Below are 26,734 nucleotides of genomic sequence, written 5' to 3'. Positions count from 1 at the left end.
TGCTCGAAACCGTTTGATTGACACGTGCGCTAACCTCTCAGGATGTTGTTGTCGTCCCCCTCTGGGGTGGGGCAGACGGTTCGAAACCTCTCCATCTTAAAAAAAAAAAAATCCAAGCATAATGAGGACTTCTGAATTTCACAACGTGTGGTTGGAATATTAAACACTTTTTATCAATGAGTCTCCAGACGAGGATGTTGAGAAACTCTGGTATCGCTTCTTCTCCTGCTGCTGCAGTTCATCTACATGTGTTTGGTTTTGGTTATACAGCCCCAGTTTAGCTAATAAGTAGAAGAATTAAAGATTTTGCAGTCAACTCGTACATCATTTTTCATCAGGTCTGGTTAAAATGACGTCTTTACAATCTTGGCTTCTGCTTTGTGGGATTTCTTTTCTTGTGTTTTTGGTTGAAAGAATCAATTCCAGTATTGTAACCATGGTGAAAAGTCCAAAACGCCCTGAGCTGTTTCCCGTGTTTGTTTTTATTTTTCTTTGTATTCATTGATAACACATTCCTCATGAACATGGACGTTGCGCAGAATGGACTTTCTTCCTGTTGCTGTTCTGCTCTGTTTGGAGCCGTGTGTGTGTGTGTGTGTGTGTGTGCTCACTTTCGTCACTTCCCTGTTTTGTGGATTGATTGGCCAATTGTCAATGTTTCCCCTCACTTTTTGTTATTCGTAGTTGCATGATAATGCAGGTTTACACGTCTTGTTTAAAGTCACCGTCCTGTTGTTGACGTCTCATGCATACAGTAGGTGTTTAACAGTTGTTTTGGCAGGAAACACATCTGAGTGGTCTGCTCCCTCCCTGGGGGCAAAGAAAGATGCTTTTTTCTTTTAAAGTCTATTTGCTCTGTAAATACAGTCCTATTTGGAGCTGGCTCTGAGTTTTTCATTGTGACACAAACGTCGTGACCTTTCATGTTTGTCAGTGTGGAAAAAAACAAGGCTTAAAAACCCATGTAGTAGCCTGTTGTGCCAAACTGCTGACAGTGACTTGCTCCAGGAATCAGGAAATATCTGTCACAAGAATGAGGATGAACACCAGTCGTGCAGCGGAGGCGTTAAACTATCTACTTTCAAGTGAAGTTTGAGTTTCCTTGTCGTCCCTATTTGAGACTTTAATAAGCACTGACGCTTCATTCCTCTAGATAATTATTAGCAACAATTATGATATGGCAATCAATCAAAAAAAACATTAATTCTCTGGCTGTCATTATATTCTGAAGGACGGAGGCTGTGTAAATCTGTTCTCTCAAATAATCTTGTCTTTTTTTTAAGGAGTCATGATTTGTGTGTTTCCTCTCCGCTGACACAACGGCCTAATGGAGGAAGTGAAGTGATTCTTCTCCTCTTCTCAAAAGTGACAAGTATAGTAGAGCGTATAGCAGGGCTAGAAATGGAGACTGCCCCTAACATTTTCATCTATGTGCAACCAGTATATTTGCTGTTTGTTTGTTTGGTGAATAGTGGTGTGCATCTTCACTGGCCTCACGATTCAATTCGATTACGATTCATCAGTCTACGATTTCAGTTCGATTCGAATATACGATACAGCTCAATGCATCACATCCTCAATTTTCTATGTTGCCACACATGGCTTTTTCATTATTTAACATAAATAGTCAGATAAATATGATAACTTTTTAGTTACATAAAATAAAATAGAAAATATAATCTAAATGCATTTCCACAATACAGCAGCTTCCTTGGAGTCTGACACACAAAGAAAGAGAAAAGGCCTAGCCACTTAAATGTGCACCTGTTAATTTCTCAAAAACAGTTGTGACATAACTGCATCGATTCAGAATCGTCTCATTAAGAATCTCGATGCATCTTTGAAATGATTATTTTTTGGCAGCCCTATTGGTGAAACATGGAAGGGGGCGACTCAAAGAATCTGGTATCTGTCATTACAGGTGTCAGGCCAATGTGTATGAGGGTCGTAAATGAAAAGGAAATGTGAATATTTGCTTTGAAAGTCAATTTACAGTGAGCGCCCCTAGATTTTCTGCTTGCGCTCCTAAAATTTGAAGCTGGGGGGCCACTGTGCTCTTAGTAAAAAAAAAAAAAAGTTAGTCTGGAGTCCTGTGTAGTGCTGCAGGACAGTGTTTCTCTGATGACCAACAAACCAGATCTGTCCACTGTAACAATGTAAAAAACAACAACAGGTTTTTAGGAACTTAAGCATTTTCAGACTCAACACAAATACTAATGGAAAAGGTCATAAATGAAGTTTATAATCTGATTGATTGATTGATTGACCAATTGAGTCTATTCTTATATCACAGACATAGACTGGATATCTGAGGACGATACTTGTATCTATATTAGGGAGTTTGCGTTCATATGAGCGTGGCATGTCACAGCTGCAAAAATCCACTTGTCAGCGCTTTCTGTTGGACTAACTAAAGGGTGACGGTGTTTCTAAATTAAATGAAACCTCGTTTGGCCTTTCTGTTCTGCACTTACAGGCAGATATATACACTGACATCAGTATGTCTGCAATAAACAAATATAAGTTTAGCCGATTTATTGGTATAGCTGTAAACCAGATGATAGTTCAGTTCAGTCATGGAGAAAGTTCCTCAGAACAAGTTCCTATTTACTTTGAAATTGTTCCTTGAATTTGTTCAGGGTGTTTTGTTTTTACTTTTTATTCAGTTTATTCCTCATTCATTCTCTCTATTTATTTTTCTGTGTATCCATAAAATATAAAATACAGTATGAAGTGTATAAGCATCTCATGATCAAACTTTTCCTTCAAATGAAACCTGTAAATTCTCTTTCATATTAATTATTCAGAGGCTTGTTTGCATTTTTAAAGTCTCAGTGAAACAGGACACTGTATCTCAGTGGCATGGTTACGGCAACACAGACAGACCAGCTCTTTTACTTCATATACTCCGACCATAGAGCTGTCTTCTCCTTCTTCGTTATTAAACATATTGAACCCTCACTGCCTCTGGGCCATGGCCAGGATGTGTATGGTCGACCAGCGGCTCTTGCAGGTGCAGCTGGAGGCCGTGCAGACGATGAGAGCGCTGCTTATAGAAAAAGCCTTAACGGTAACCTGCGATCAATAACGACTGGATGTATTGACTTTGTTGTTATACTGATCTTTTTTTTTATGTCTCTTCTATACAGGGGGAAAAAAACAATGGCTTCGATGTGCTCTACCACAACATGAAGCATGGTCAAATTTCCTCCAAGGAGCTGACAGACTTCATCAGGGAAAGGTAAGAAGACCCAGCGACTCCATATATACGATACGCATCAGGTTGAGGAGGTTAACAACAAGTTCATCTAGTTTATAAAACACCTCACTCGTTAACCTTTGAGTAATGCGTCCGGTTCTCCAGTACATGTCTTTCCTGTCTTGGCTTTTCCACCTCAACACCTGCAGCTCCTGTTCCTTTGTGTTGTGCTTGTGACAACAACCAAATGCTTTGTGCTTTTGAAACTACGACCGATGATCGCCTTGTGATGCAAGAGTTTGCTCAAACCAGGCCTGCAACTAATGGTTTTTTATTATTATTATTGATAATAATAATAATAGTTTATTTATATAAGTGTATTTATATAGCACCTTACAACATCAGAAAGATGATCAAAGTGTTTTACAGAAAGAAATTACATTGTAAGTGACAAATGTCATTGGGTAACATAGCAGATACAAAAGCAAGAGAACACAAACGATAAAATGCATATCAAAAGGCAAAAGTTACTCAATATTAAAAGCCTGTCTAAATAAATGAGTTTTAAGATGTGATTTAAAAAGTGCCAAGTCATTAATAAAATGTAATTCAGGGGGTAGGGAGTTCCACAATTTCGGGGGCCGCTATCGAAAAGGCACGATTCCCCCACTGTTTAAAATTAGAAAAAGGAACCTCCAACAGGGGCTGTTCTGAGGACCGGAGGGCTCTACAGTGTCGTCTAAGCTTTATACAATCAGACAGATACACTGGAGCCCAAGACCGCAAGACCGTGGATAGCTTTAAAAACAAACATTATCAGTTTAATAAGTCCGATTAATCTCTTTCGTTATCAGCTCATTAATGGTTAAGGTTATGAAATGCCAGCTACATTTGCATGCTATGTTGTGTCACAAGCCCAACGCCCATAGACATTCAGCTTCCTATATATGTCAAAGAAAAGCAGCAAATCAAAGGCAGCATTGTGACTATAGGTGGACACATCAGCCTGCATGTTATGCAAACTTAACCTCTTTGTTTAGGGAGCTTATACTTGAGCAAACAACCTGTAACCATGGCATTATATTACACACCTTCAGTGTCTACAGCTTGGTAATACCTGTAATGATAGCTTCCTTTTCAAATACTTTCCACCTCTGCAATGATTGGCCTCGCCGGTGGGGTGAGAGGTGTGTGTGTGTTCATAACCTGCAGCGTGATAGATGGGTCTGCCACAGGAATTCAACAGTGGATTCCAGTGTCGAGCCGCCGACTGAGAGGGATGCACTCAGTCGCCCTCGTTCAGCTGTGTTTACTGACAGATGCTGGGAAAGACTCATTAATAAAGAATGATGGTGGTGATGATTGAGGATTTGCATCGGGAAAATCCACCTCTTTCCATAATGTTAATCGAGTTTTACTTATGAAAGAAAAACTAGATTAATAAAGTCAATTTAATTTGGTTTACATTTATATTTCTATTAAAGGGATAGTTCACCCAAAATTCAAATTGCACTCATTATCTACTCACCCTCATGTCGACTAAGGGCTGGGAGAAGTTTCAGAGTCCTCCGTGGCTTCTCTTGAGTTACAGGGGGTCTCGGCGTAGCAGTGCATGTCCATATAACGGTTGCAAATGGATACCACTTTTCTTTGTAACAAAAAGACACACCAAAAAACATCCAAATACCTCCATAGTGCTTGTATGTAATGTCCGTCTTGTATTGAAGCCCCAAAATGCGTAATTGTTCCGAAAAAAAATTAAATAAGTCTATATTTCAAGCTTGTTTGTAGCGGAAGTTGATGTTTTTTGGTGTGTCTTTTTGTTACGAAGAAAAGTGGTATCCATTTGCAATCGTTATATGGACATGCACTGCTACGCTGAGACCCCCTGTAACTCAGAGAAGCCACGGATAACTCTGAAACTTCTCCCAGCCCTTAGTCCACATGAGGGTGAGTAGATAATGAGTGCAATTTGAATTTTGGGTGAACTATCCATTTAACTTTTTTATTATTTCTTAGTTCATAGCTTTTCATAAAACGTGCCTTTCTGTGCTGAATGCTCACAGCTATTCTTTGTTCACCCATTCATTTGGTTGTAATAAATCATCATTCAGCTTTAAACTTAGCTGAAACATTAACTCTCCTGCTCGCAGCACCTGCAGGGATGTGGTTGTTTTAACTATTCAAATTGGACCAATGCCACAGTGACCAGGAGGCTGAAGGTCAGACTGAGTTGAGAGATGTTGCCAGGTCATATCCCCCCTTTGAAAAACGACACTGTGGCTCCCTCTGCTGGGGAAAACACCGCTGTTCACTCACTGTGTGTTCGCACATTCACAGGATGTTTGCTGTAATGTCAATGAATGCCCTCGGGCCGGTATTGTAAGGCTGAGACTCTATATGTTTGCATTCTCCAGGAGTCAAACGCACATTTATAAAATGTTTTGCAGCTGCTTTGTTCCTACACTGAGAGATGAGAAAAAAAAAAAAACTGCACGTTGCTACTTCATATTTTAGTATGAGTGGATATGAGTGGACATTTCAACCATTCAACAGCCCAAAAAAGGGAACAGATACTAAATATAAAGACTAATTATTTAAGACTCTTTGTTTTGAATCTTTCAACTACATCCCACACTAATTGTTATGATTCATTGTTGCAGTTGCAGTAACAGAAAATAAGATGATTCATGTGTCACTCACTGCCTATTAAAGTTCCTAAAGGGACAGTCAAGATATTTATTTATTTTATTCATATTTTTGTTTTAAAACTGCTTCGTCGAGAATTTACCCCCCAGACCTTCTTTAATCAGCGTTTTGATTGACAGCACTTTGACCACAGATGGTCTTCTTCAGGTCACTTCATCTGAAAACCATCTGTGGTCAAAACAAGAGCGACGGAGAAACTAAGAATATCTGAGTGTATAGATGTGAAATCAGTCTAATATAACTTTCTATGCCTGAATAAAGTACTATTTATGTCCAGCATACTGATCATTAACAGGAAAACAACATTTAGAAACAACTCAAATACGACTTCAAAAAGTCTAGTGTAGTTGTAAGTGTGTGTCCGAATGCGAAGTCAAAAGATAACTGTGACAAATAAAGTTCTGAAGAATTATAATTTAATTGTAAAATATATTTTTATCACACCATAAAATGTAAACTTTAACATCTTGATACTGTGTTTTTAAAGTAGCACTAGTGGTTATTGCATTAGTAATGTTATTGTTATTAGTAAATGGATGGACAGACATCAATATAATGAAATTTTAAATTGCACTGCCTGGAACATAAAAACATAATAAAAGACAATTATAAAGCAATTTAAGGAATCAAAGGAACATTACAGTAATCAATAAGTGGCAATAAAGCGCAATATGCAATAAAAAAAAGAAAAAGCACACAAGCAGCAGACGGCTGTTGTAACAGTAAGCCATATGTAAACAATTAAACAATTTTAAGGCACACTGGTTATATTTACTGTGCTGTTTGTTTGTCGGCAGCGTTACACGGAAAGAGCTGAACAGATCTGTGGTGCTGAGGGGCGGGGCCGCGGACCAGAGACGGACCCATTAAATTTTAGGCCAGATCCGGATCATTTATTAGGAATGCGAATGTTTTTCCTCTGAAGCCTGGTGTGTGTCGTCTGACACTCGTCTTGGCGGATGTCTGTGCTCTCCGGTCCGAGTCCTTGAAGTATTTACAGCACGACGAGTATAAAGTATAAAAACATCTAACTGCCGTTCTGGGCTCACAAAGATGTGGGAGCGGGAAATCAGCCACTAATGCAACAACACCAGCTTGTGCCATCCTCCGTGTGTGTGTGTGTGTGTGTGCTCTTCCATGGGCTGTTAATGTTTGTGTGTGTGTGTGTATTTGTCCCGTTTCCCCCTGGCTGACCTTGTTGCTGTGATGTGACTGCAGAGAGAGGCTGGCAAAATGAGACATGCATAATTCAGGCTTGCAGTATAACACTGCTGCAGCTTTTTTTATTTATTTTTTTTCATTCCTGTCACTTTGCTGCAGAGTGAGAGAATAAAAAGGAAAATTGGGAGAAACAGAGTTTTAAACATTAACTTTCATACGCTGTCAGCTTCAACATGGGGTTTTATGAACAAATCACAAGCCAAACCACACTTATTTTGGCCACACACTGTGCATGTGGTCAAACATTTATGTTGCAAGCTCTAAGTGGGTGTTTCTGGCCGGGACCTGCAGTTGTTCAGCGGTGTGGCCCATCTGAGCCATAACCTAGTTGAAAATACTTTAGAAAAACTTTATCATACTATATAATACATTTTTTACTTTTAGTTTGTATAGTTGGCGTTAATAATTTGAGTTTAATCAAGGTGTCATATGTCATATAATGATTTAATGAGTGATGTCTCTGTGCTGTTTCCTTAGGAGTACCATTGAAGAAGCCTATGCCAGGTCCATGACCAAACTTGCCAAGTCAGCAGGCAACTTTTCTCAGCTTGGGTGAGTTTAAACCACGTTCTAGCTCTTGGAAATAATGATAATAATAATAAAAAGAAAACGAAAACCCCAATGTGATGAAATGGAGGGAGGTCTTCCCATGTTCTAACCTCTGCGGTGTCTTGTCATCTTTCAACCCAGGACGTTCGCTCCAGTGTGGGATGTGTTTAAGAGCTCGACGGAGAAGCTGGCCAGCTGTCACATGGATCTAGTGAGGAAACTACAGGATCTCATAAAAGATGTTCAAAGATACGTAGAGGAGCAGGCCAAAGCACACAAAAAGGTACGGAGATTAAAATTATCTTTTTTTTTAGAAGTTAACACAGAAAACAAATGAAGGCAAGCTCAATTTTTAGCAGTTTTAGTCCCGTCCTGAAGAAACATTGCGTGTAGTAGTGTTAGTTATTATCTATGGAGCTTTTTTTCTTCTACACATCACTCCTCCATGTCTCCTCCCCCGCTGAGACACACACCATCAGCTCATATCTCATGCATGAAGCTGCAGAACACACAACAGTGAGACAAGAGCTGGGAGTTGGCAGGCGGCAGAGTTGTGTTTGTGCTTTCAGCATGACATAGTGGCTGTTAGAGTTTCTTTCTCTCCGTCACCTCTCGGCTCGCCCTGCTCCTCTAACTCGCTGCTACAGTGTAAACTGTAGTTAAGCAGAGCAGATAACAAGGAATAAACACCCATCTTGGAGCAAGAACTCAATTTGTGTACATAACTTACAGTTTTGCCAGATGAATCCTCTTCTGCTTACTTAGGTGACCTTTACATTAGTGAAACGACTCTGTGTTAAAAGTCTTTACTACTACTAGAAGAGGACGAACGCAGTCTGTTCAGATCAGATCAAGTGCAGAATTGGATCCATTTTTAATAGCTGCTGCATCTCTTTAATCACTTTCTGCTGCAGTCAGTGTGCAAGTTGTGTGTCACATGTTGGAGAGTGAAACTGAGGAAGTGAAATAGTGTTTTACTGGTGCACTTACTAAAGGCCAGTCTGTGTGTTTTCTTTCTCCAAACTCACATAATAAACAAGGGACAGGCACTGACTCTGTATTATGCAAAGTTGAAGCAATAGTGCAGTGGGTGCCACTTGCACTTATTCAGGGTTCCCAGTCCACACGTCCTGGAAAATCTGGAAAACCTGGAAAACGTTGACCAATGCTCCAGTCATGAAAAACACACGGGAAATGAGAAAAACAAGTCAAATGTCCTGGAAAAGCTGAAGCTGTCCTGAAAAATGATTTATCACACCATGACATCAGCTACCAGAGCTCTATTTGACTTTTTCAGATCCTGCTAAGGAAAAAAAAACACATGTTTGTGCTGTTCTATGATACATTTTTCATAATTTCTTAGCATTTAAGAGATTATTTCATAAATTAGAGCCATAGACTGCACATCTTTAAATCCGACTTCTGGGAGAGAGAATGAGAGAGAGGAATAAACATAGAAACAAACTGATTAAATTTACAAAATAAGGTATCATTGGCAAAAAGAACACTTGATGAATCAGTGTATGCCGTAAAAACTAATGTCTGTCAAACTGTAGCAGCTGAAAATGTCCTGGAAAAGAAGAGAAGAGTGGGAAGCCTGTTATTGTTATTATTCCACGGCCTGTTGTAGAGTTAACTGTATGTGACATTTGTGTTTGCGTGTTTGTGCGTGTTTGTCAGACAAAAGAAGAGGTGGCGTCCACCCTGGAGGCCGTCCAGAACATCCAGACCATATCTCAGGCCCTGCAGAAGTCCAAGGAGAACTACAATGCCAAAACCGTGGAGCAGGAGCGCCTCCGCAAAGAGGGGGCCACCCAGAGAGATGTGGACAAGGTGGGAGGTCACACTCGCACGTACACACACACACACACACAAACACACACGCACACACGCCGACATAATCATGCTATGCTATTAAGTCATGATGAAGTGCCTTAACACTCCAATCTTCACAGAAACCTTAACCTCAAAGAGCCTCTTTTGCTTTTCAAATGTGAAGAGGAGTTTGGTTTTCCTTCGCTGATTTGTCAGTTGATCTGGGAAAACAGAGGCCCATTGTCTACAGTTTAAATATATATATATATATATACACTGATGATAGCCATTTATCGGTTTATCTGGTTGTACTTTGCAGGCTGGAGTGAAAGCCAAAAAAGCCACAGAGACCTACAAGTCGTATGTGGAGAAGTACGCCACGGCCAAGTCGGAGTTCGAACAGAAGATGGCAGAAACTGCACAGGTAACGTCGACGGCGGGCGGGCGGGCGGGCGGGCCGGATCTCTGTGTGCGTGCGCTTTTTAATGAAATATGTGCTCACAAACTACGTCTGTTGTCGGTTGCCGTTGGTATGCAACACTTTTTTATTGTGTAATATGTCAGTCTCGTGCATGCGTGTGTCTCTGTGTGTGTGTGTGTGTGTGTGTGTGTGTTCCACGCTTCATGCCCTGTATCATCTCCAGATTGTGTTTTTTCCTCCGCAATGGAATCATTGTGGAAACCTTTGATTGGATCCATCTGAAGGAGTGATTAGATAAACTCCAAATTAAAATCAGATCAGCAGAATTTGGCCTCCATCTCCTCCTGCACCGCAGCACAGCTCCGCCACCAGAAATGGTTCCAGTTAGGCCGCGGCATTTTCTTTTTTTTTGTTTTTCCCCCCCGAGAGAAAGCAAAGCGGCGTTTGCAGCAGCTTTACTTTTTTTTTTTTCTGCTTCCCCGGGATCACACAAGTCTACGGCTCATCTCAAACTCGGCACATGTGGACATGCGTTATAAACACTGAACACATGTGCTCTCTGACATCACTGGGGCTCCTACATGTGTGTACTCTTTTGTCTGAGTGGGTGTGCCTGTGTGTCTGTGTGTGTGTGAGCGTATTGTGGTGAATGACAGAAGCACGTCTCTGTAGTGTAGATGCAGCACTGAGTGGCTCTTTGTGGTAAGAAAAGCCTCGTCTCCCTCCACACTGTGATTTTCCAGTCTCTGATTATTTATGCTCTTTCTCCTTAGCTTAACCCCCCCTCAACCAAAAAAAAAAAGCCCAGGAAGTAACTACTAACATTTATGGTTGTGATCTACACCATATTACTGCTTAAAAACCAGAAATGAACTCCCTCAGCGGGTCTCATGAACAGAATAATTGTGTGAGACCACCCAAACAGACGCACAGAGAGCAGCAGGAAGTGAAGTTTCCTGCGCCGCCTGCTGCATTTTCATTTCTACTATATATTTTGTTTTTATGCTTGTTTATAACGAGGCTGATTCAGATTTGTTTTGTTGCGCATTTTCTAATTTGTGTTGCAGAAATTCCAAGACATTGAAGAAAGCCACATCGTCCACATGAAGGAGATCATTCGGTCGTACTCGCAGTCCGTCGACGAAACACACATTCAAATAGGAGAGGTGAGTGTACACATGCACACACATGCACGCACACATGCACACACGCATGCATGCATTGCATACACATGCGCACATACGTCGTCTCTGACATTCCTGTGGGTGGAGTAGATGTCTTGTTGACCTGAGGCTGTGCTCATTGGGTTCACTGTGTGTCATATCAATTAGTGTCGCCTTTGATCTCACTAATCATTTAACTGAGAAGCAGGAAATGGTCCATTCAGCCTTTTATGCCAAGCAATTAAAAACTGATCAAAACTCCCTCTCAGCGTATCTAAAACACCTCCACAAGTCCAAACATTTGCCAAATGCTGCGTCTGAACGCTAGAAGTGCTGCACGGGCCCCCGTTTTGTTTCTGGGAGAGCGTTGTTTAGGTTTTAGAGAATGGCAGCAGCAGGTCTGATCAACTCCAATAGCGAAGGCTTTCAAACATCGTCCAGAGCTGAATTAATCAGCATTCAACGTGAAACAGATATTTCTTCCTCATTTATTTATTCAACAATCATACTTACCAGTGCCACACAGAATAACTCCAGACTTACAACAGTCTGCCGCTCCGCTCTCATTAATCTGTGGCTGCTCTGTGTGGATGCTGCTGCTGCTGCTGCTGCTGCTGCTGCTGCTGCTGCTGCTGCTGCTGCTGCTGCAGTTCCCTCATTGTTCACAGAGGGCGACGCAGCTCCACCGTGAGAGCGCGGCCGGTCCAGTCTGCAGCAGCTCGTGCGGCAAGTTGGAAACAATGTGGAGCGACAGGCTACCGCAGGTTATTCAGTCTCCCAGTTCCTGCTGCTGAGCAGGAGATGGCCAGTGCTGCTGCCTGTTGCTGAGCGCCAAAGCAAAAATACTGAGGTCCTCCAAACCAAGTGATAAATCAAGTGGTGATAAACTAGTCCTCAAAACCAAGTTGCAAAGGAGTTTGGAAATACCAGGGAGGAGAGAGGAGGGAACCTGCATCAATATTCACTTTAAGTTATTGCTCTTATCTTCTGTCCTACTGATCTGTTCCTGAGTAATACTGATGACACTTAAATTATGATATTAATGTTACTTGGTCTGTGTTCTAATATTATAATATCATATATAATGTAAAAAGTGGCCATATTGTTACAAGGACTTTTATATATATACGTAGTTATTGATTCAAGACTAAAGGTTAATTTGTCACATAGTCATATGCATTTAAATGTGGAGGCACGGTTCTCCACCAATTACAATTAAAAGTAAAATCTATTTTTAAAATTACAGGTTAAGATACTATGATAAAGTCAAAGTTAGAATTTCAATTTTGTAATTTAAAGTTCAACTGACATAGGAAACTTGTTGTAAAACTGTCCAGACCTGTTTCAGTCTGGTGCTGCACACAAGAACAGAAGAGTGAAGAATAACAACATGAACACCACAGCAGAGTAGCAGCCAGCTAAAGCAAACAAGACCTACCTCTCTTAGTGTTTCAGTGGTGAAATGTGATGTGTGTGTGAAGGGAGTGCAGTTAAACTGAAGGTAAACAAGTAGATTGATTATTGAAGGAGGTCATAGAACTGATTAACTCAAATTCATTCTACATTTACAAAGTGCAATAGCTCAAAAGCCTAAAATCCACTTCATTGAGAAGGTTGAGTTCTTTATTTTTCACTAAACTGATACAATTACATTAAAAAATCAAACTTTTACCAATATAAAAATACTCAGAATGTAAATATTACTTTCTTATATAACCACAAATCATTATGAAATTCATGTTTTGGGAAGTTGGCGGGGAACCATGTCCTTGTCGCTGCCCCGGCTGACTTCTGCTGGATGCTTAGAGATGCCTGCAACCAGATTTTTTTCACATCTGGGGTGAGATAGCATGAGTCTCTGCATGCATTCAACCCCCCCTTAGTTATGTTCCTTGCTGGCAGCAGGTAAACAGGAATGGCTGCTGGGTCCATGTGTGTCAGTTTATCAGATGAGACATGTGTTTACACCCACGTCAGGCCGACTGCAGGGTTCGCAGGGACTTTCACAGTTGTGCAAAAGGGGGGAAATCTGGGCAAACGACAAAACAGCATCAACAAAAGATGCTGTTTTTTGTCTCATTTTGCTCCGTAGTGTCTCTACGACAGTCAGTCGAGGGACATTACTGTAAAACCAACCCGAGATGAGAGATTTGCAGCGGCATTCAGCTATTGAAACTAATAAAAGTAAAAAGGGAACCTGTAACAGAAAGAGTCACTAAAATCAAGAAGTATCAATGTGAAGCGTGCGGCTCAGTGGGCATGAAGGATAAAAGAGTGAAAAAATGAAAGAAAAAAAAGACCATATATAGTTATATTAAGGTGCTATTTGAAGTGAGAGAAGTGCAGAATGCTGTTCGGCTGCAGCGAGAGCCTGAAACTCACAGAAGGGCAGGTGTGTCTGTCGGTGTGCGTGCTGTGTTTGTTTTTTTAAGTAAGCATTTGTGTGTGAGTGAGGATCCCTTGAAGGCAGATGCATGTTTCGAGCATGTGGGAAAAAGAGGTCTCCACAGTACGAGGTCGGTGTGTGCGTGTGTGTATATATATGTGTGTGTGTGTGTGTGTGTGTGTGAGAGAGAGAGAGAGAGGCAGGCAGGGCACGCAGGTTGATGACATTAGTGCCCCCCCATCATGGCAGCAGCACCTGACAGATCGCGTGTGCTGCAGTGAGCATACTTCCTCACCGCCGCAACCTCCCTGCTGCCCCCCCCCCCACCTCACCCCCACCCCCCCCTACACACACACACACACACACACAACATCCTCTCCTGCCAGGGCACAGAAGGCTAATGCACTCCACCTCGCTACAGGGGCCGAGGGGGGGTTGCAGACACACATATGTGTGTGCGGATGCGTGTGTGTGTTTGTTTGATAGCGAAGGAAGGGGCCGCTCTGCGCTCACAGTATCACGCACATCTAAATGGTTTTGGTTGAGGCAGCGCACACAACCACCGCTCACTCGCTCCCCCCCATCCCCTCCATCCCCTCCATCCCCATGCCTATACATCGCTTTTTACTTCCCCCTCGGTAAACACACAAGCACACATGCACATCCAAAACAAACAAGCAAACAAACACTATCCTTCCTCCCCGATACAGCCCAAAGGGCAGACCGCAGCGCCAACAACAATGATTCAACCTGACACAATAGAGTGACAGTAAAGTACAGTATGTCTCCACAGGCCCAACGCAGAATAAACATTATAAATATCAACTCAAAAGGAAAAAGCAGTGCGAGGAGGCTGCAGCAGGCTGTGTTTGTCTCCTTCTGTGCATCATCAACGCAGCAAATCGCACCAAACACTCGGTGTGTGTGACGCTGTAATCCTTTGTTTTTCTTCATTCCTGGAAATTCTCGTATGTGATGACTTCACCCGGCGTCGAACGATGAATTTAATGTTGTTTCGCTGCATGGAGGACGCTGACTCATCTGACTGTATCCCCTCCAACCAGGAATAAACACTGAACATGTTTAGTTTCATTAATCACCAATTAGAAAAGAATTAATCCGAATAATGGAGGGAAAAACTTTTACAAAAAGCAACATGATCAATCAATAAAAGTCTCCTCCAGCTGAAACAATTTCACATAATGCAGCTTTAAATCGTCCATAAACACAGTCTCTATACTGTTTGTAGCTGACAAGTTCCAGTTTGTGCTTGTGATTAATAGATTTGGAGATAGAAAAACCGAAAAACTTGACGACAAGCTGTGCGCAGTGAGCAGTGAGGAAAAGTCAATATCTCAGCGGGGAGAGAAGCCAATTTTGAAGTAAACAAAGTGAAAGTGTCTCATCCTTCAGTCAGGTCCAGAGCGGCGGAAATCCACACAGCAATACTAATCCAGTGTTGTTTCACATCTGCAGGTCAAATTGGATGCGACTGTGCTTTACAGTATTTACTGTAGACATGTAGTTAATCCGACCGTCGTCTAATTAAAGGGATACTTCACCCAAAATCAATAATTCACAAATTTTCTACTCACCGTCATGTCAAGGAAGGGTTTGGAGAACTTTCTGAGTCATCAAAACGCTTTAGGAGTTCCAGGGGGGGTCCGGCTGGCAACGCATTTTCATATAATAGCGGCGGATAGAGTTCACTTTTGAATCGTCCAAAACTCACACTATGAAACATCCAGATACCTCCATACTGCTCGTCCGTACTGACCCAAGTGTCCTGAAGCTGCAACATGAAGAAGTTGTTCTGAAAAAAATAATTTGATCTCTGTTTTTATCCTTGTTGTAGCAGTAGCTCCCAGTGGCTCTGTTGATGTTTGTGCACATGCGTGAGATTTGTTCGTTCGTCGTTGTAAACCATTGGATGTATGATGTAAACACGGAAGAACATCTCGCAGCAAATCTCGCACAGCCACTGGGAGCTACTACTACAACAAGGCTAAAAACAGAGATCAACTTTTCCATGTGGCGGCTTCAGGACACTTGGGTCAGTACGGACGAGCAGTATGGAGGTATCTGGATGTTTCATAGTGTGTGTTTTGGACGATTCAAAAGTGAACTCTAGCCACCGCCATTATATGAAAAAGCGTTTCCAGCCGGACCCCCCCTGGAACTCCAAAAGCGTTTTGATGACTCCGAAAGTTCTCCAAACTCTTCCTTGGTATGATGACGGTGAGTAGAAAATTGGTGAATTATTGATTTTGGGTGAAGTATCCCTTTAATGAAAATTGGAGATCATTCACTCAAAATGACTTTTCTTCTGTCATATTGATCAGTGATTCACTGTGTCACTCTGAGAGCTGGGTGTCACACTTCAATACTTTTATGGATTGATGCTTTGGGGCATCGAAAACAAAAAAAAAGCCCTGTCATGAGTCAATGAGTAAATCTTATCAGTGTCACTAAGCCAATAAGCACACAGCATGCTTGGAGGAAGATGATGATTAGGCTGTTTATTTACATGAACGTGTTAAAAAAAACAAAAACACAATTTGTACCATTATACGTTGTATAATTTTCTTTTTTTGTGTATTGGATCTGATATTTGCAGTTAAACGTGTCTGTTAATATGATTTTTATTTATTTTTTCTTTTTGATTTCACAGCTCCATACCGAATTTGTGAGGAACATCGAAAACACCTCAGTGGAGGGTTTAATACAGAAGCTGGCGGAGAGCAAAGGAACGGGCAAGGAGAGACCAGGTGAACCACTAACACTGTCTCTGTCTGTGTGTGTGTGTGTGTGTGTGTGTTTCTGTTATGTGTGTGTGTGTGTTTCTGTTATGTGTGTGTGTGTGTGTGTGTCTGCACCGTGCACGCTTCATTCATTCTAATAATCAGTGTTGATCAGCGCCTGCGTTTGTGTGTAAATAAACGGGGTCCTCCTCCTCCTCTTTGCCTGTTCCTGCCTGGTGGGGACGGGGACGGGGAGGGGGTTCGTATAGAGAGAGAGAGAGAGAGAGAGAGAGAGGGGCAATTAAGAAGTAGGAGAGGGGCCATCAGAGTCAATCATAGTAATCTGCTGTAAAGGTAGGCAGGCTTGGCATTCCAGTAAGCATGTGACACACGGGGAGGCTTTGCTTTGCTTTGCTTTGCTGTGCTGTGCTGTGCTTTGCAGACTAAGCAGGCAGAACCAACCTACTTGAGGAGGTCAGAGCTCAACAATGACTCTTGTGTAAACTTTGCCATGCCACAATAATCAAGGGAATACTCCTCAGACTCCTTTTGGCTCGGCTCGGCTCGGCTCGGCTCGGCTCTACCACCCTCACCTCCCTCTCTCTTTTTTTTTTTTTCACACGCACACTTTCGCTCTCACACACAGCTCATTCACGCATAGTTAGTGAGTTACTCTTGCAGTTTGTGTAGTAGCTCTAAAGCTTTGATTCCCTCTCTCTGTGTCTCAATGCAATCAGCTGTTAATTAGTGTGTGAAATCTGCATGCGAACAGTTTAAAGCCCCCCCCCCCCCCTCCTCTGTCGTAAAAATATCCGATCCAACTTCACTCTTTTTCTACATTACGTCAGGCACGCACACACACACACACACACACACACAGGCATAAAGACTTCACCTCTGCTGTGTTTGTGTGTACACAAACGGTGACCCCTGTGTCCAGACGCTGCGTCCGAGGAGTGGTGGCCCTCATTTGTTTGGACAGCAGAATTAATTGAGGCTAAAAAACGGTCAAAAAATTCCTCCTTGTATCAAGCTGTTCATTAGGGATTGCACAGCAGCCCCGGGCCTGTCAGAAAAATAACCTGTCTGTCCCCTGATTAAATAGCTGAACGGATGGCCGGTCCAGTGCCTTTAGAGAGAGAGAGGTTGAATAAACTTTCTATTGCGGAAACAATCCCAAAGTGACACACTGCGAGGCAGGGGGGTTCGGAGTGTTCAACGATATCCAGCTGAGCTGTCAACTGGCGGTGGGCCAGACACGCAAACCAACCCCCCACCACCCCACCCCACCCCTCTCTCTCCTCCTCCTCCTCCTCCCACCCCCTCTCCCACTCCCAGTGCCATGTGAAGCATATGCAATTTAAAAAACCATTCTCCGCTCATGCGTGACTGCATGCTTCCCTCACAGAGAGTAGAAAGAAAAGAAACATCTTCCCCTGTATAAACAAAGTCGTCTGTCTGTTTGGGAGATGTTTAAACAGTTCCTAATGTCTGCCCAGATTTAGGTAATATTCATGTGTCTGGTGTTTAGACTTTTTTTGCAGTTGGTGTGCATAAATATTGTCAGATGCAATCGCAGGATGCTAGAGGCAAAGAGTTCCTGCTCTGCCTTGGCCCTTACGTAGATCCACAGCGTTTTGTTAAACATCCCAGAGCTTGAACAAAGAATGCAATGTGTAATTTTCCAGTAATTTCCCTCCTTTCTGGGTCCTTTTTTTTTTTTTTTTTTAATTTTTATTACTTTTGTTTGACAGTATGTACAGCTGACGGACCTAATGAAGGATGAGATAATGATTATGAGCTTCCTCTCCAGGAAAAAGATACACCTCATGAGTTCAGACATTCTTACCTGTTTTATGTCAGGACGATGAGCGAATGGAGGATGATGAAATTACCGTGTCTGTGTGTGTGTGTGTGTGTGTGTGTGTGTGTGTGTGTGTGTGTGTGTCTGTGTGTGTGTGTGTGTGTGTTTATATACGTGTGTGTGTGTGAGTCTCTCTCACTTCCTCCCATGGGAGAAAGTTCTTGAGCGAGCATGCCAATTTTGTTATGATTGGCATGAAACTCTCTCAACGCGCACGCACACAAACAGTGGTTCGTGCTCTGCGTTGTGTATATGTATGTGTGTGTGTGTGAGTGTGTGTGTGTGTGTGTGTGTGTGTGTGTGTGTGTGTGTGTGTGTGTGTGCTCGCCGGCGGTGAAGAGGCCCGATATTGCACAGTAGAGTAGATCGGTCATTGGTGTACTTTATCCACTTCACTTGGCGTGATGCATGCCTCTCGTGACTCGCCGCTTCCCTGCGCTTCACTCAGCATTGCACACGCCAAACAATGCGTCAATTCTGCTCGCGACTGGCATCCTCTGGGGAGAGACTTCATTGGACCGCCGCCGCCGCCGCTACTGTATACATTTTGAGTTAAAATATCATTAGCTTTGTTGTTTTCAGGTCAAGGCATGTTAGTGTGTATCAGAAATATTGCCAGAGGGTCCTGCCCTATCTCTCTCTCCCTCTCTGTCTCTCTCTCTCTCCCTCCTGCTCATCTGTGAAGCCTTCCAGCTCCATACAGTAATAGGATACTGCAAACTCACACTTCTCATCTCTCAGGCCATACGTGTTAAGAAAAATCTGTTCTGTTTCTTCCTCTTCTTTTTTTATTTATTTAAAGGGATACACCAACATTTTTTTTTCTGTGTCTTGCCTCACTCCCGAGTCCATGACAAGCAGATAGACACCATCCTTTCGACTGTGCGTGCAGTAACAAGGGAGATACGGGCAGAGCTGGCGCACCGCTAATTAGCTTAGCTCAAACGCTGGAAGTGTATAGGTAGTGTTAGCCTGCCTCCTACCCGAGCCGAAATCAGCAGTCAGAAGCTGATTTTTAGCTCTAAACTCTGTAAATATATCACTTTATCGACATTTCAAACATTTTTAGGCAAGAAAGTAGCCGTTTAGATCAGCAGTGTGTTGTTAATTTGTCTAAATACCAGCTGTTTACAATTTTGTTCGGCAGGCTAACACTACCTATGCACTTCCAGCGTTTGAGCTAAGCTAATTACGGGCGATACGGGCTCTATCTCCCTTGTTACTGCACGCACAGTCGAAATGATGGTGTCTATCTGCTTGTCATGGACTCAGGAGTGAGGCAAGACATGAAAAAAAATGTTGGCATATCCCTTTAAACATAATACATCTGTTCATTTGTATACAATATTTACAGTGGAAGCACAATATGAACTCTTCTGCCCTGTCAAGCCCCTTATTCCCCATATACTGAGACCATACATACAGCAGATTCATACATTCTTGTATGCATAAATACACAAAGGTAAAGAAAATATACAGATATATGAGAGACAGAGCACCGTGGAGCTGATTAACACACATTTGCTGGAAGCAGTGTGTAATGTTTACATTAAAAGTGGAGGCGAGGGAAGAAAAATCATTTTTTACATGACACATTCAGCAAAATGTGTTGTTTCCTGATGAGTCACACAGCTTTATAATGACTGCAACACATAAACACTGGCGCGGAGAAATCAGATACAGTGTAATGTGTGTATGTGTGTGTTTACATATGTAATTAAATTCAGTTTGTCTCATTATGAAGCTCTGGAGACACCGTACACACACATACAGACGCTGATTGACACGTACACACATTGCATGTCCTGCCACTGGTTTTCACTATGTGTGCATGTGTGCGTGTGTATGAGCATTGCATTGCAAAAGCCCCCCCACCCCCCATAAATGTACATGTCGAAGCGTGACAGACAGTCCAAGTGCAGAGGAGGCCTCGGAGGTGAATGTGTATATAATTGATGAGCAGCAAATTAAGTGTGAACTTTGTTGTTCTTCTCCGTTCTCGACGACGCGTCCAAACAACCAAAAGCAATGTTATTTTTTGATATCGGGCTCATTAACTGGAACAGATACGATGATTTGTCGCCTCAGTGTGTTGATAATAAAGGTTGTTTCAGGGGAGGATTTAAACGTGTATGTGTACTGTCTGTATGTGTGTGTGCGTGGCTCATTTCTTCTTTGCATGTCACATAGAGGGAGGAAAGGAAAGGGCATCTCTTAAGCCTGAGAGCAGATTTGTCCATGTGGCTTTAAACACTTCGCTGCATGTAATCTTGGACTTGTTTGTCTTATTGTAATAGGGTTAGTGACTTCGCGTGTCCCGTGCGGGCAGGTTTAGTTTCAGCTCGGTTCAATACCTGCTGTTTGTTGTGAGCGCTGATTTACTGTACAATTGGTTCACGACGGCGGTGATTCATACGTCCCAGGTGGAGTTTTTGTGTTATGTGTGTGTGTTTTTGTGTGCGAGGAGGAGGACTCTTGTGTTGCCAGAGTAGCGCTCTGTGTCCCCGGGAGGGAGTGTCACATCACTGCGAGTGCCACCAGACACACAGTTGACTCCGCTATTGACCCCGTCTGCCCTCTGGGACCGGCCCTGCCCCCTGTTCATATACACACACAATCACACATACACAATCACACACTCACTGTATGGCACGCCAGACTGCATGTTGTGTGTTTGCCAAAGTGTGTGTGTGTGTGCTAGTGCCGTGTGTATGTGTGTGTGTGATTATTGCGTGATGTACATTCACAGCATTCACAGCAGGAGGTCATTGACCCTCTCCGTGCCAAATGAACCTAAATGAGTTTTTTTTTTTTGTCTCATTAGGACCCATTGAGTTTGAGGAGTGCAATACAGCTATTGCTACTGAAGGTGAGTCTTGTTATGAAATTAAAGTTACACAAGTTAAGTTATTTTCCCTGAAATTAAGCCCTCAAATGTGTAAAACAAACACATTTCGATCATTTAATATCAGATTTAATCACTATTTTTTTCATCTAATTCATTATAAACACTTTGTTTTTGTGTCAAGGTGCTAAACCCAGAAAGCGAAAACCATTCGGGATCCCCGGTCGCAGGAAAGACAAGGACACAGACTCGACGTGAGTGAAGACTTTTTCATCTTCTGTCCACTTTATGCACCTTATTTCCCTCCTGTGAAGAAAAAAAAAAAAGACACATTTCAATTTTTATTTGTCCATTTTTGTCTTCTAGGGAGTCGACAGAAGTTGAAGCTGCTGTAAGTATAATAATTTACACCAAAACAGCTCAAGAATGCAACGATTTAATTGATCCTTTTATATTAATATTTATATTAATTCAGCTTTGTATGCGATTTTGATCTTTAACAGCAGGAGGTAGAAAAGATCTTTGTTCATTTTCTTTCTGCTCTGTATTTCACTGTGAACATGTGACTCTCTCTCTCTCTCTTCAGCTTTCTCTCTCTCTCTTGTTTGTTTAGCAGATTTGCTCATTCGTTCATTCTTCTCTCTGTGTTTGTAGAACACTGCCAATGGCGCTCCCCCCGGATACTATGGGGCCATCGACATCCAGAACGCTGTAAGCAAGCTAATACACACCGAAACACACACACACACACTAAGTAATACTGAAAATATCACCTCATATTCACACCTTTCTTGTCTTTAATAAATATATAGATGTCATAAACACATACATTTTTAATTATCTTAATTAACACTGGATTTAAATAAGTAATGAGTAAATAAATTATTTAATGAGGAAAATCAAGTAAAAATGCTGGAATTAAGTGATCAAAGTTGTTTCCATTGTGAACCATTTACGTTTAATTACTATATTGATTAAATTGCATGATCTGCACTTTATGAATTGATTAGCTATCATGACAATTTGGCAGATTTTGATTAAAAAAGAAAAGTAAACTAAATTCAAACAAAGTTTTGAAGCATGACGTAATTCAAATTAGGCATTAAGAGACAAAAAAGAGCTGAAACCATTAAACACTTTGAAAGGAATCACACTAATTATCTAATATAAAACGTTTTAAATTGTTTTTTTAAATTATATAATACTGTATCACAATAAATTCTTCTGAATTGTAAGCATTGATAAGTACAATTTATGTATGATTTAAAATGTGTCTATTGTAACTCTGTGTTAAATAGTTAAAAACGCTGCAGCTACTTTTAGATTTTAAGCCAAACTTTCTTCTCTGTGTTTCTGCAGAACGTCCCCCAGGTGGATGCCGAGGGTTTCTGTATCAGACCAGAAGTAAATGAAAACGATATCCTTTTCCATTTGTCTTGACGCTGTTTTCACTCTCAGCCTCGTTCCAAGTTGGAAGACTTCAAGGATTTTATTGCCATTTGTTTTTCTGCTCACACCCGTCTGCAGTCTGAGGCCAAGACTAAACAAAACCGGACTTGTAGATGATCTCTCTCTCTCTCTCTCTGTGTCTCTTTCTCTCCTCTCGTTGTTGTCTCCTTAACTTATTTTTCTTTGCTCACATGCCAAAGAGAATTCCTTCTACTCATCCAGCGACTCTGAGGATGAAGATGAACCCAGGAAGTTCCACGTAGAAATCAAACCTGTTCAGCCAAACAACGGCACGCACCAGCAGAAAGCCACCATCGACGAGCTCAAAGCCTCCATCGGAAACATCATCCTGTCACCCTCCACCTCGGTACGGCTTTATTACTGAAACCACACTGAAACACAAACCTGTTGCTGCTGCTGCTGTTGCTGCTGCTGCTGCTGCTGCAGACGTCTGCTCTGCCGCAGCAACACTAGAGGGCAACAGGAGAATATCTTTACCTCTGTTTTAGGAGGAGACGATGGGAAAACGCCGTTTAACCGCACCAATCCCTCCTGTAGATGTTTGTCATTAGTCACTCTTTCTTTCTTTCTTTCCTCGAGATTATTTTATTTACATTGGACCGTCCTATGTGTTATGTCTAATTTATTTCACATGCCCGATTGGCTTCTGAGTCTGTGAGTTTCCTGTTTGCACACAGCTCAGTTACATGTTGAGCAACAATCAGATCACTTTATTCTTTTTTTTTTTCCTTTTCCTTAAAGAAAAAAGGAAAAAAAAAAAAATCAAGAACTCAGAAACAATAATTTTTGGGTGAAGCATCTGATGTTTTTGGCCTTTTACTGCAGAGTCACAATGCACACACATCTCTCCTTGCAGGCACTCACAGGGAATGTTTTGCAGTAGCACACACACACACACACACACACACACACATGCACGCACACACAGAGTGTCCGGTCTGATCCGTGACCTCAGTCATGGAGCCCGTCATTCAGCTCCTTGTCCCTCACCATCACTCAATCTCTGAATCACTCTCCGCTGCTCTATGAAAATAGCCACCGCCATTAAAATTTAAAACCACTACTGCTTGTGTGCAAACATGCACCGTGTGTGTGTGTGTGTGTAAGTGTGTGTGTGTGAGAGAGTGTGTGTGTGTATGTGTGTGTGCACTGAGCTGTTGTTGTTGTTAATGGTGTTGTGGAGCAGCTGAGAGGGCACGCTCACTGTCGCGGATGGGGGTCTAGTGGGTTTCACCCGCTGCACATTAAACAAATGTCACGGCATCTTCTCCTCTCCTCTCTCTCTCTCCCTCCCTCTGCTTTCATCACTCTTCCTCCTCTCTGTTTGCATTGTACCTCACTCTTTTTTCTTTTTTTAAAATACTTTTTCCTGGTTCCTTTGTTTGCTTTCACCCTTTGGATTTTATTGGAGCCCACTTGTTCCTGACAGAACTCAGTTGTGGTTATTTATGAATACTTTATAGGTTAGTTGCCTTTTTTTTCCTCTTTTTTTTTTTTTTTTTTTAAAGATGTTTGTCTTTTTTTCCACCTTAGGAATTAATGATAGGAATTACAAGTTCTCTGATGATTTTTTTCTATTAAATATAGGAAGATTCAGGAGGAGAGATGTTCTCCTTTAAACCTTAGACTCAGTTTGGGTTTAGTTGTTGTTGAGACTCAAACCCACAATTACTTTAACATCCTAAAAGTACCAACAAAAAAAAACACACGTTTGTGTTTGTGTGTTGGACTGATTTGCATTTAAATACCAGCGCAGTCATTACATTACATTTACCATCCTCTCTGTGTGTTCAGATAGATTTTCTACTGCTCCATATTCACAGGAAAGTTCTGGATTCGAGTTAAAGGTGATGACGAACGTTGCATCATCTGGTGTGAATTACCGAGAGATTTTCTTTTTTTTTTCTCTTTTTTTTCTTCACAGTGCTCATTTTTCTGTCTTTTTCATTTCTTCTCCTGTTTGGTTCGCCCTCCACGGTGTTCCCTTTATTGAAATAGCAATGGAAGTCGTGTGTGTGTGTGTGTGTGTGGCCAGCAAGAGCCGTAATTGAACCCATTTGCCGCTTAGCGCCTGTGGGACTAAACCCTGGCCTCACAGCTCTACGGTGGTTAAACGCTTTTGCTATGTTCCTTAAACCCATTTTGTTTCTTTTTCTCCCCTCCTCCTCCCTCAACAGCCCCCCCCTCCAATCCCCCCACCCCCCACCACCACCTCTACTCTAACCGTGCTCCTCGTACGAATACGTTCTTTATTGAAATTGATGCTCTGAGTTTCCATAGGGGTTGGTGGCCCTCAAGAGCGTATGTATATGTTGCATATCTTGTGTTACGCAGCGTGACATTGCAGATTTATGTCCCACAAGAAAAAAAAGAAAAAGGAAGTTGGTGAAGTGTTGGGGGCACGTGCTCTGTTGTCCCTGACTGATCGTTGTACGAGCTTAGATGCACGGTTTTGGCGCTGCTGAATTCTTCACCCTACATTTAACGTCTGGTATGTGTAAGTCCAGAGTAGTCCTGTGATTTACTGTCTTTAACTCTGAAGTGGAAAATTCCCTCTGCCACTGGGAATAATTAATAATATAGTTTTCAAACCCCTTTAAGCGTTTTTTTTTTTTTTTTTTCACCCTATTTTCATCATGTTTTATATGTTTAAAATCTTACATATTGTAACACAAACACTTGTAAAGGCGTAAAGTTTCAACTTGTTGGACATATAAAAAGGATTGTGCTTCCAAGAGTTGCACATAATGACCCTTAAAATACTTTGGTTTCTCTCTTTAAAAAGCGTGTCGGTCAGTTTTATGTGTCCTGTGTTTGGGAACGAACATTTCTGTCTTGTCAGTCTTTTTTATTCCTGTTTTTTTTTTTTTTGTTGGAAATTGAACAAATTCAGCAAAGTTTTGGCCGCACGCCTCTTTGATTAATTGATGTCTGTTTTTGTTTTCAGGGACAGATGCGGAGGAACCAGTCCAGTGAGTATTTTCTCTGTCTGACCTCTCTGTATCTGTGTGTTGCTGGATGACTGAGAAGAAGGGGAGGTGTGGGTGGGCGAAGGGGGGGTCGGCGGGTCGACTGTACAGCTTCTCAGCTACGTTTTTCTTGGCCCGGGATGTTTGTAAAGAGGTTGTCTTTTTTAAAAAAGGAAAAATCCAGCAGACACCGAGCCAAAACCAATATATCCCAGGAAAAAAAAAAGTAAATAACTGTTCTTTTCTGTCAATGTGAGCATGAGGGATATTTCCCTCCTGTGGTACAAATACGATTAATTACTTAATTAGCTTGTTTATATTTTGACATGTCAGGAATTATCTTGTGTGTTGACCGGGCTGACGGTCATCTATCATGCTGCTGGAGGTCTTAATGCTCAATGAACAAAAAAAAAACACAAAAAAACATCAAATCCTTTGGACTTTAAATCCAGAAAGGAGTTCTTTTCAAAAATTACAGCTTCAATATTTACAATGACGCTAAGTGATAATATGTGTAAATTCACATTAATGAGCTGAGATGCCATTGATAGATGTATACTTACTCTACGTACGCTCAGGAATCACAGGAGTATCCACATTAAGCTCTAAGCCTAAGGGTCCTGGTGAGTATGTTTTCACTACAGTAGTTACCCTTCAACCCCCCACCCCTCCTCTTTTCCTCCTCCCCCTCCTCAGCTCTCATCTGTGCCCCCCCTCTCCCCTCCTAGGAGCCTTTCACACAGCTGCTGCTGCAGCCAGCTGACACCAGCTAACACCACTACTGACACTGTTGTTCTTCTCTCTCACTGCAAAACCGATCGGCATCTTATTTCGAAAGGATCTACTGTACTTACACGTTTTGGTTGTAAAGATTAAAATATATATAATTTATGGCGGGCCTCTCGGTTGCATCCTCTGACCTCTGACGGTGCTTAAGCTGTGTGCTCACGTGAATCTCTGCGATTTATTGTAACACTTTAGACAGGGGCACAAAAATAACAAAACGATGCCTGATTTTATTTTTCAGCTGCTAAATCACTCCTTCCCCCCCCGCCCCGCCGCCCCTGTTGTAAAGTGTTACCACCACATCCACAACACGGTAGCTGGCTGGAGTTAACCCCCTTTTTTTTGCAGTAAGGTTTTACTTTATGAGGCAGAAATGAGAGATATAATGCATCTAAACCTTGAATCTTACTGCAAAATACATCTCTGCAATCTTCCGTGGCAGACGGTGGTTTTCACTTTTTTTCCGTCAAAAAACCTCAGTTTATATTTCTGGTTGAAGGTGTGATGTACTGTTGGCAAAGATCTGTGAATACTAGACGGTGAAAATCTCTTGTGTGGGTTTTTATTTTATTTTTTAACTTGCTGCGAAAGCGTAT

At 41.9% G+C, this 26,734-nt stretch overlaps 1 protein-coding gene across 3 annotated transcripts in view; it reads left to right on the top strand.

Annotated features, from left to right (window-relative positions):
- Positions 1-26,734, top strand: part of fcho2 (FCH and mu domain containing endocytic adaptor 2) — a 47,750-nt gene that overhangs the window by 6,766 nt on the left and 14,250 nt on the right. For 2 of the 3 annotated variants that reach the window (XM_085793031.1, XM_085793033.1), the window contains exons 2-16: positions 3,150-3,241; positions 7,607-7,681; positions 7,820-7,961; positions 9,359-9,511; positions 9,813-9,917; positions 10,982-11,080; positions 16,135-16,231; positions 20,893-20,937; positions 21,098-21,167; positions 21,280-21,304; positions 21,568-21,624; positions 22,273-22,332; positions 22,556-22,729; positions 25,331-25,355; positions 25,931-25,975. In XM_085793031.1, coding sequence (XP_085649157.1) covers positions 3,150-3,241; positions 7,607-7,681; positions 7,820-7,961; positions 9,359-9,511; positions 9,813-9,917; positions 10,982-11,080; positions 16,135-16,231; positions 20,893-20,937; positions 21,098-21,167; positions 21,280-21,304; positions 21,568-21,624; positions 22,273-22,332; positions 22,556-22,729; positions 25,331-25,355; positions 25,931-25,975 — 1,264 coding nt within the window. The remainder of the gene's footprint in view (positions 1-3,149; positions 3,242-7,606; positions 7,682-7,819; positions 7,962-9,358; positions 9,512-9,812; positions 9,918-10,981; positions 11,081-16,134; positions 16,232-20,892; positions 20,938-21,097; positions 21,168-21,279; positions 21,305-21,567; positions 21,625-22,272; positions 22,333-22,555; positions 22,730-25,330; positions 25,356-25,930; positions 25,976-26,734) is intronic. The other variant, XM_085793032.1, reaches the window with a different exon arrangement.

This window comes from Trachurus japonicus, chromosome 12 (genome assembly GCF_045865225.1).
Source record: "Trachurus japonicus isolate A0001 chromosome 12, Traja_1.0".
NCBI classification, from domain to species: domain Eukaryota; kingdom Metazoa; phylum Chordata; class Actinopteri; order Carangiformes; family Carangidae; genus Trachurus; species Trachurus japonicus.
The sequence above is the reverse complement of the archived record's forward strand: the minus strand, read 5'-3'. Positions and strand labels throughout refer to the sequence as shown.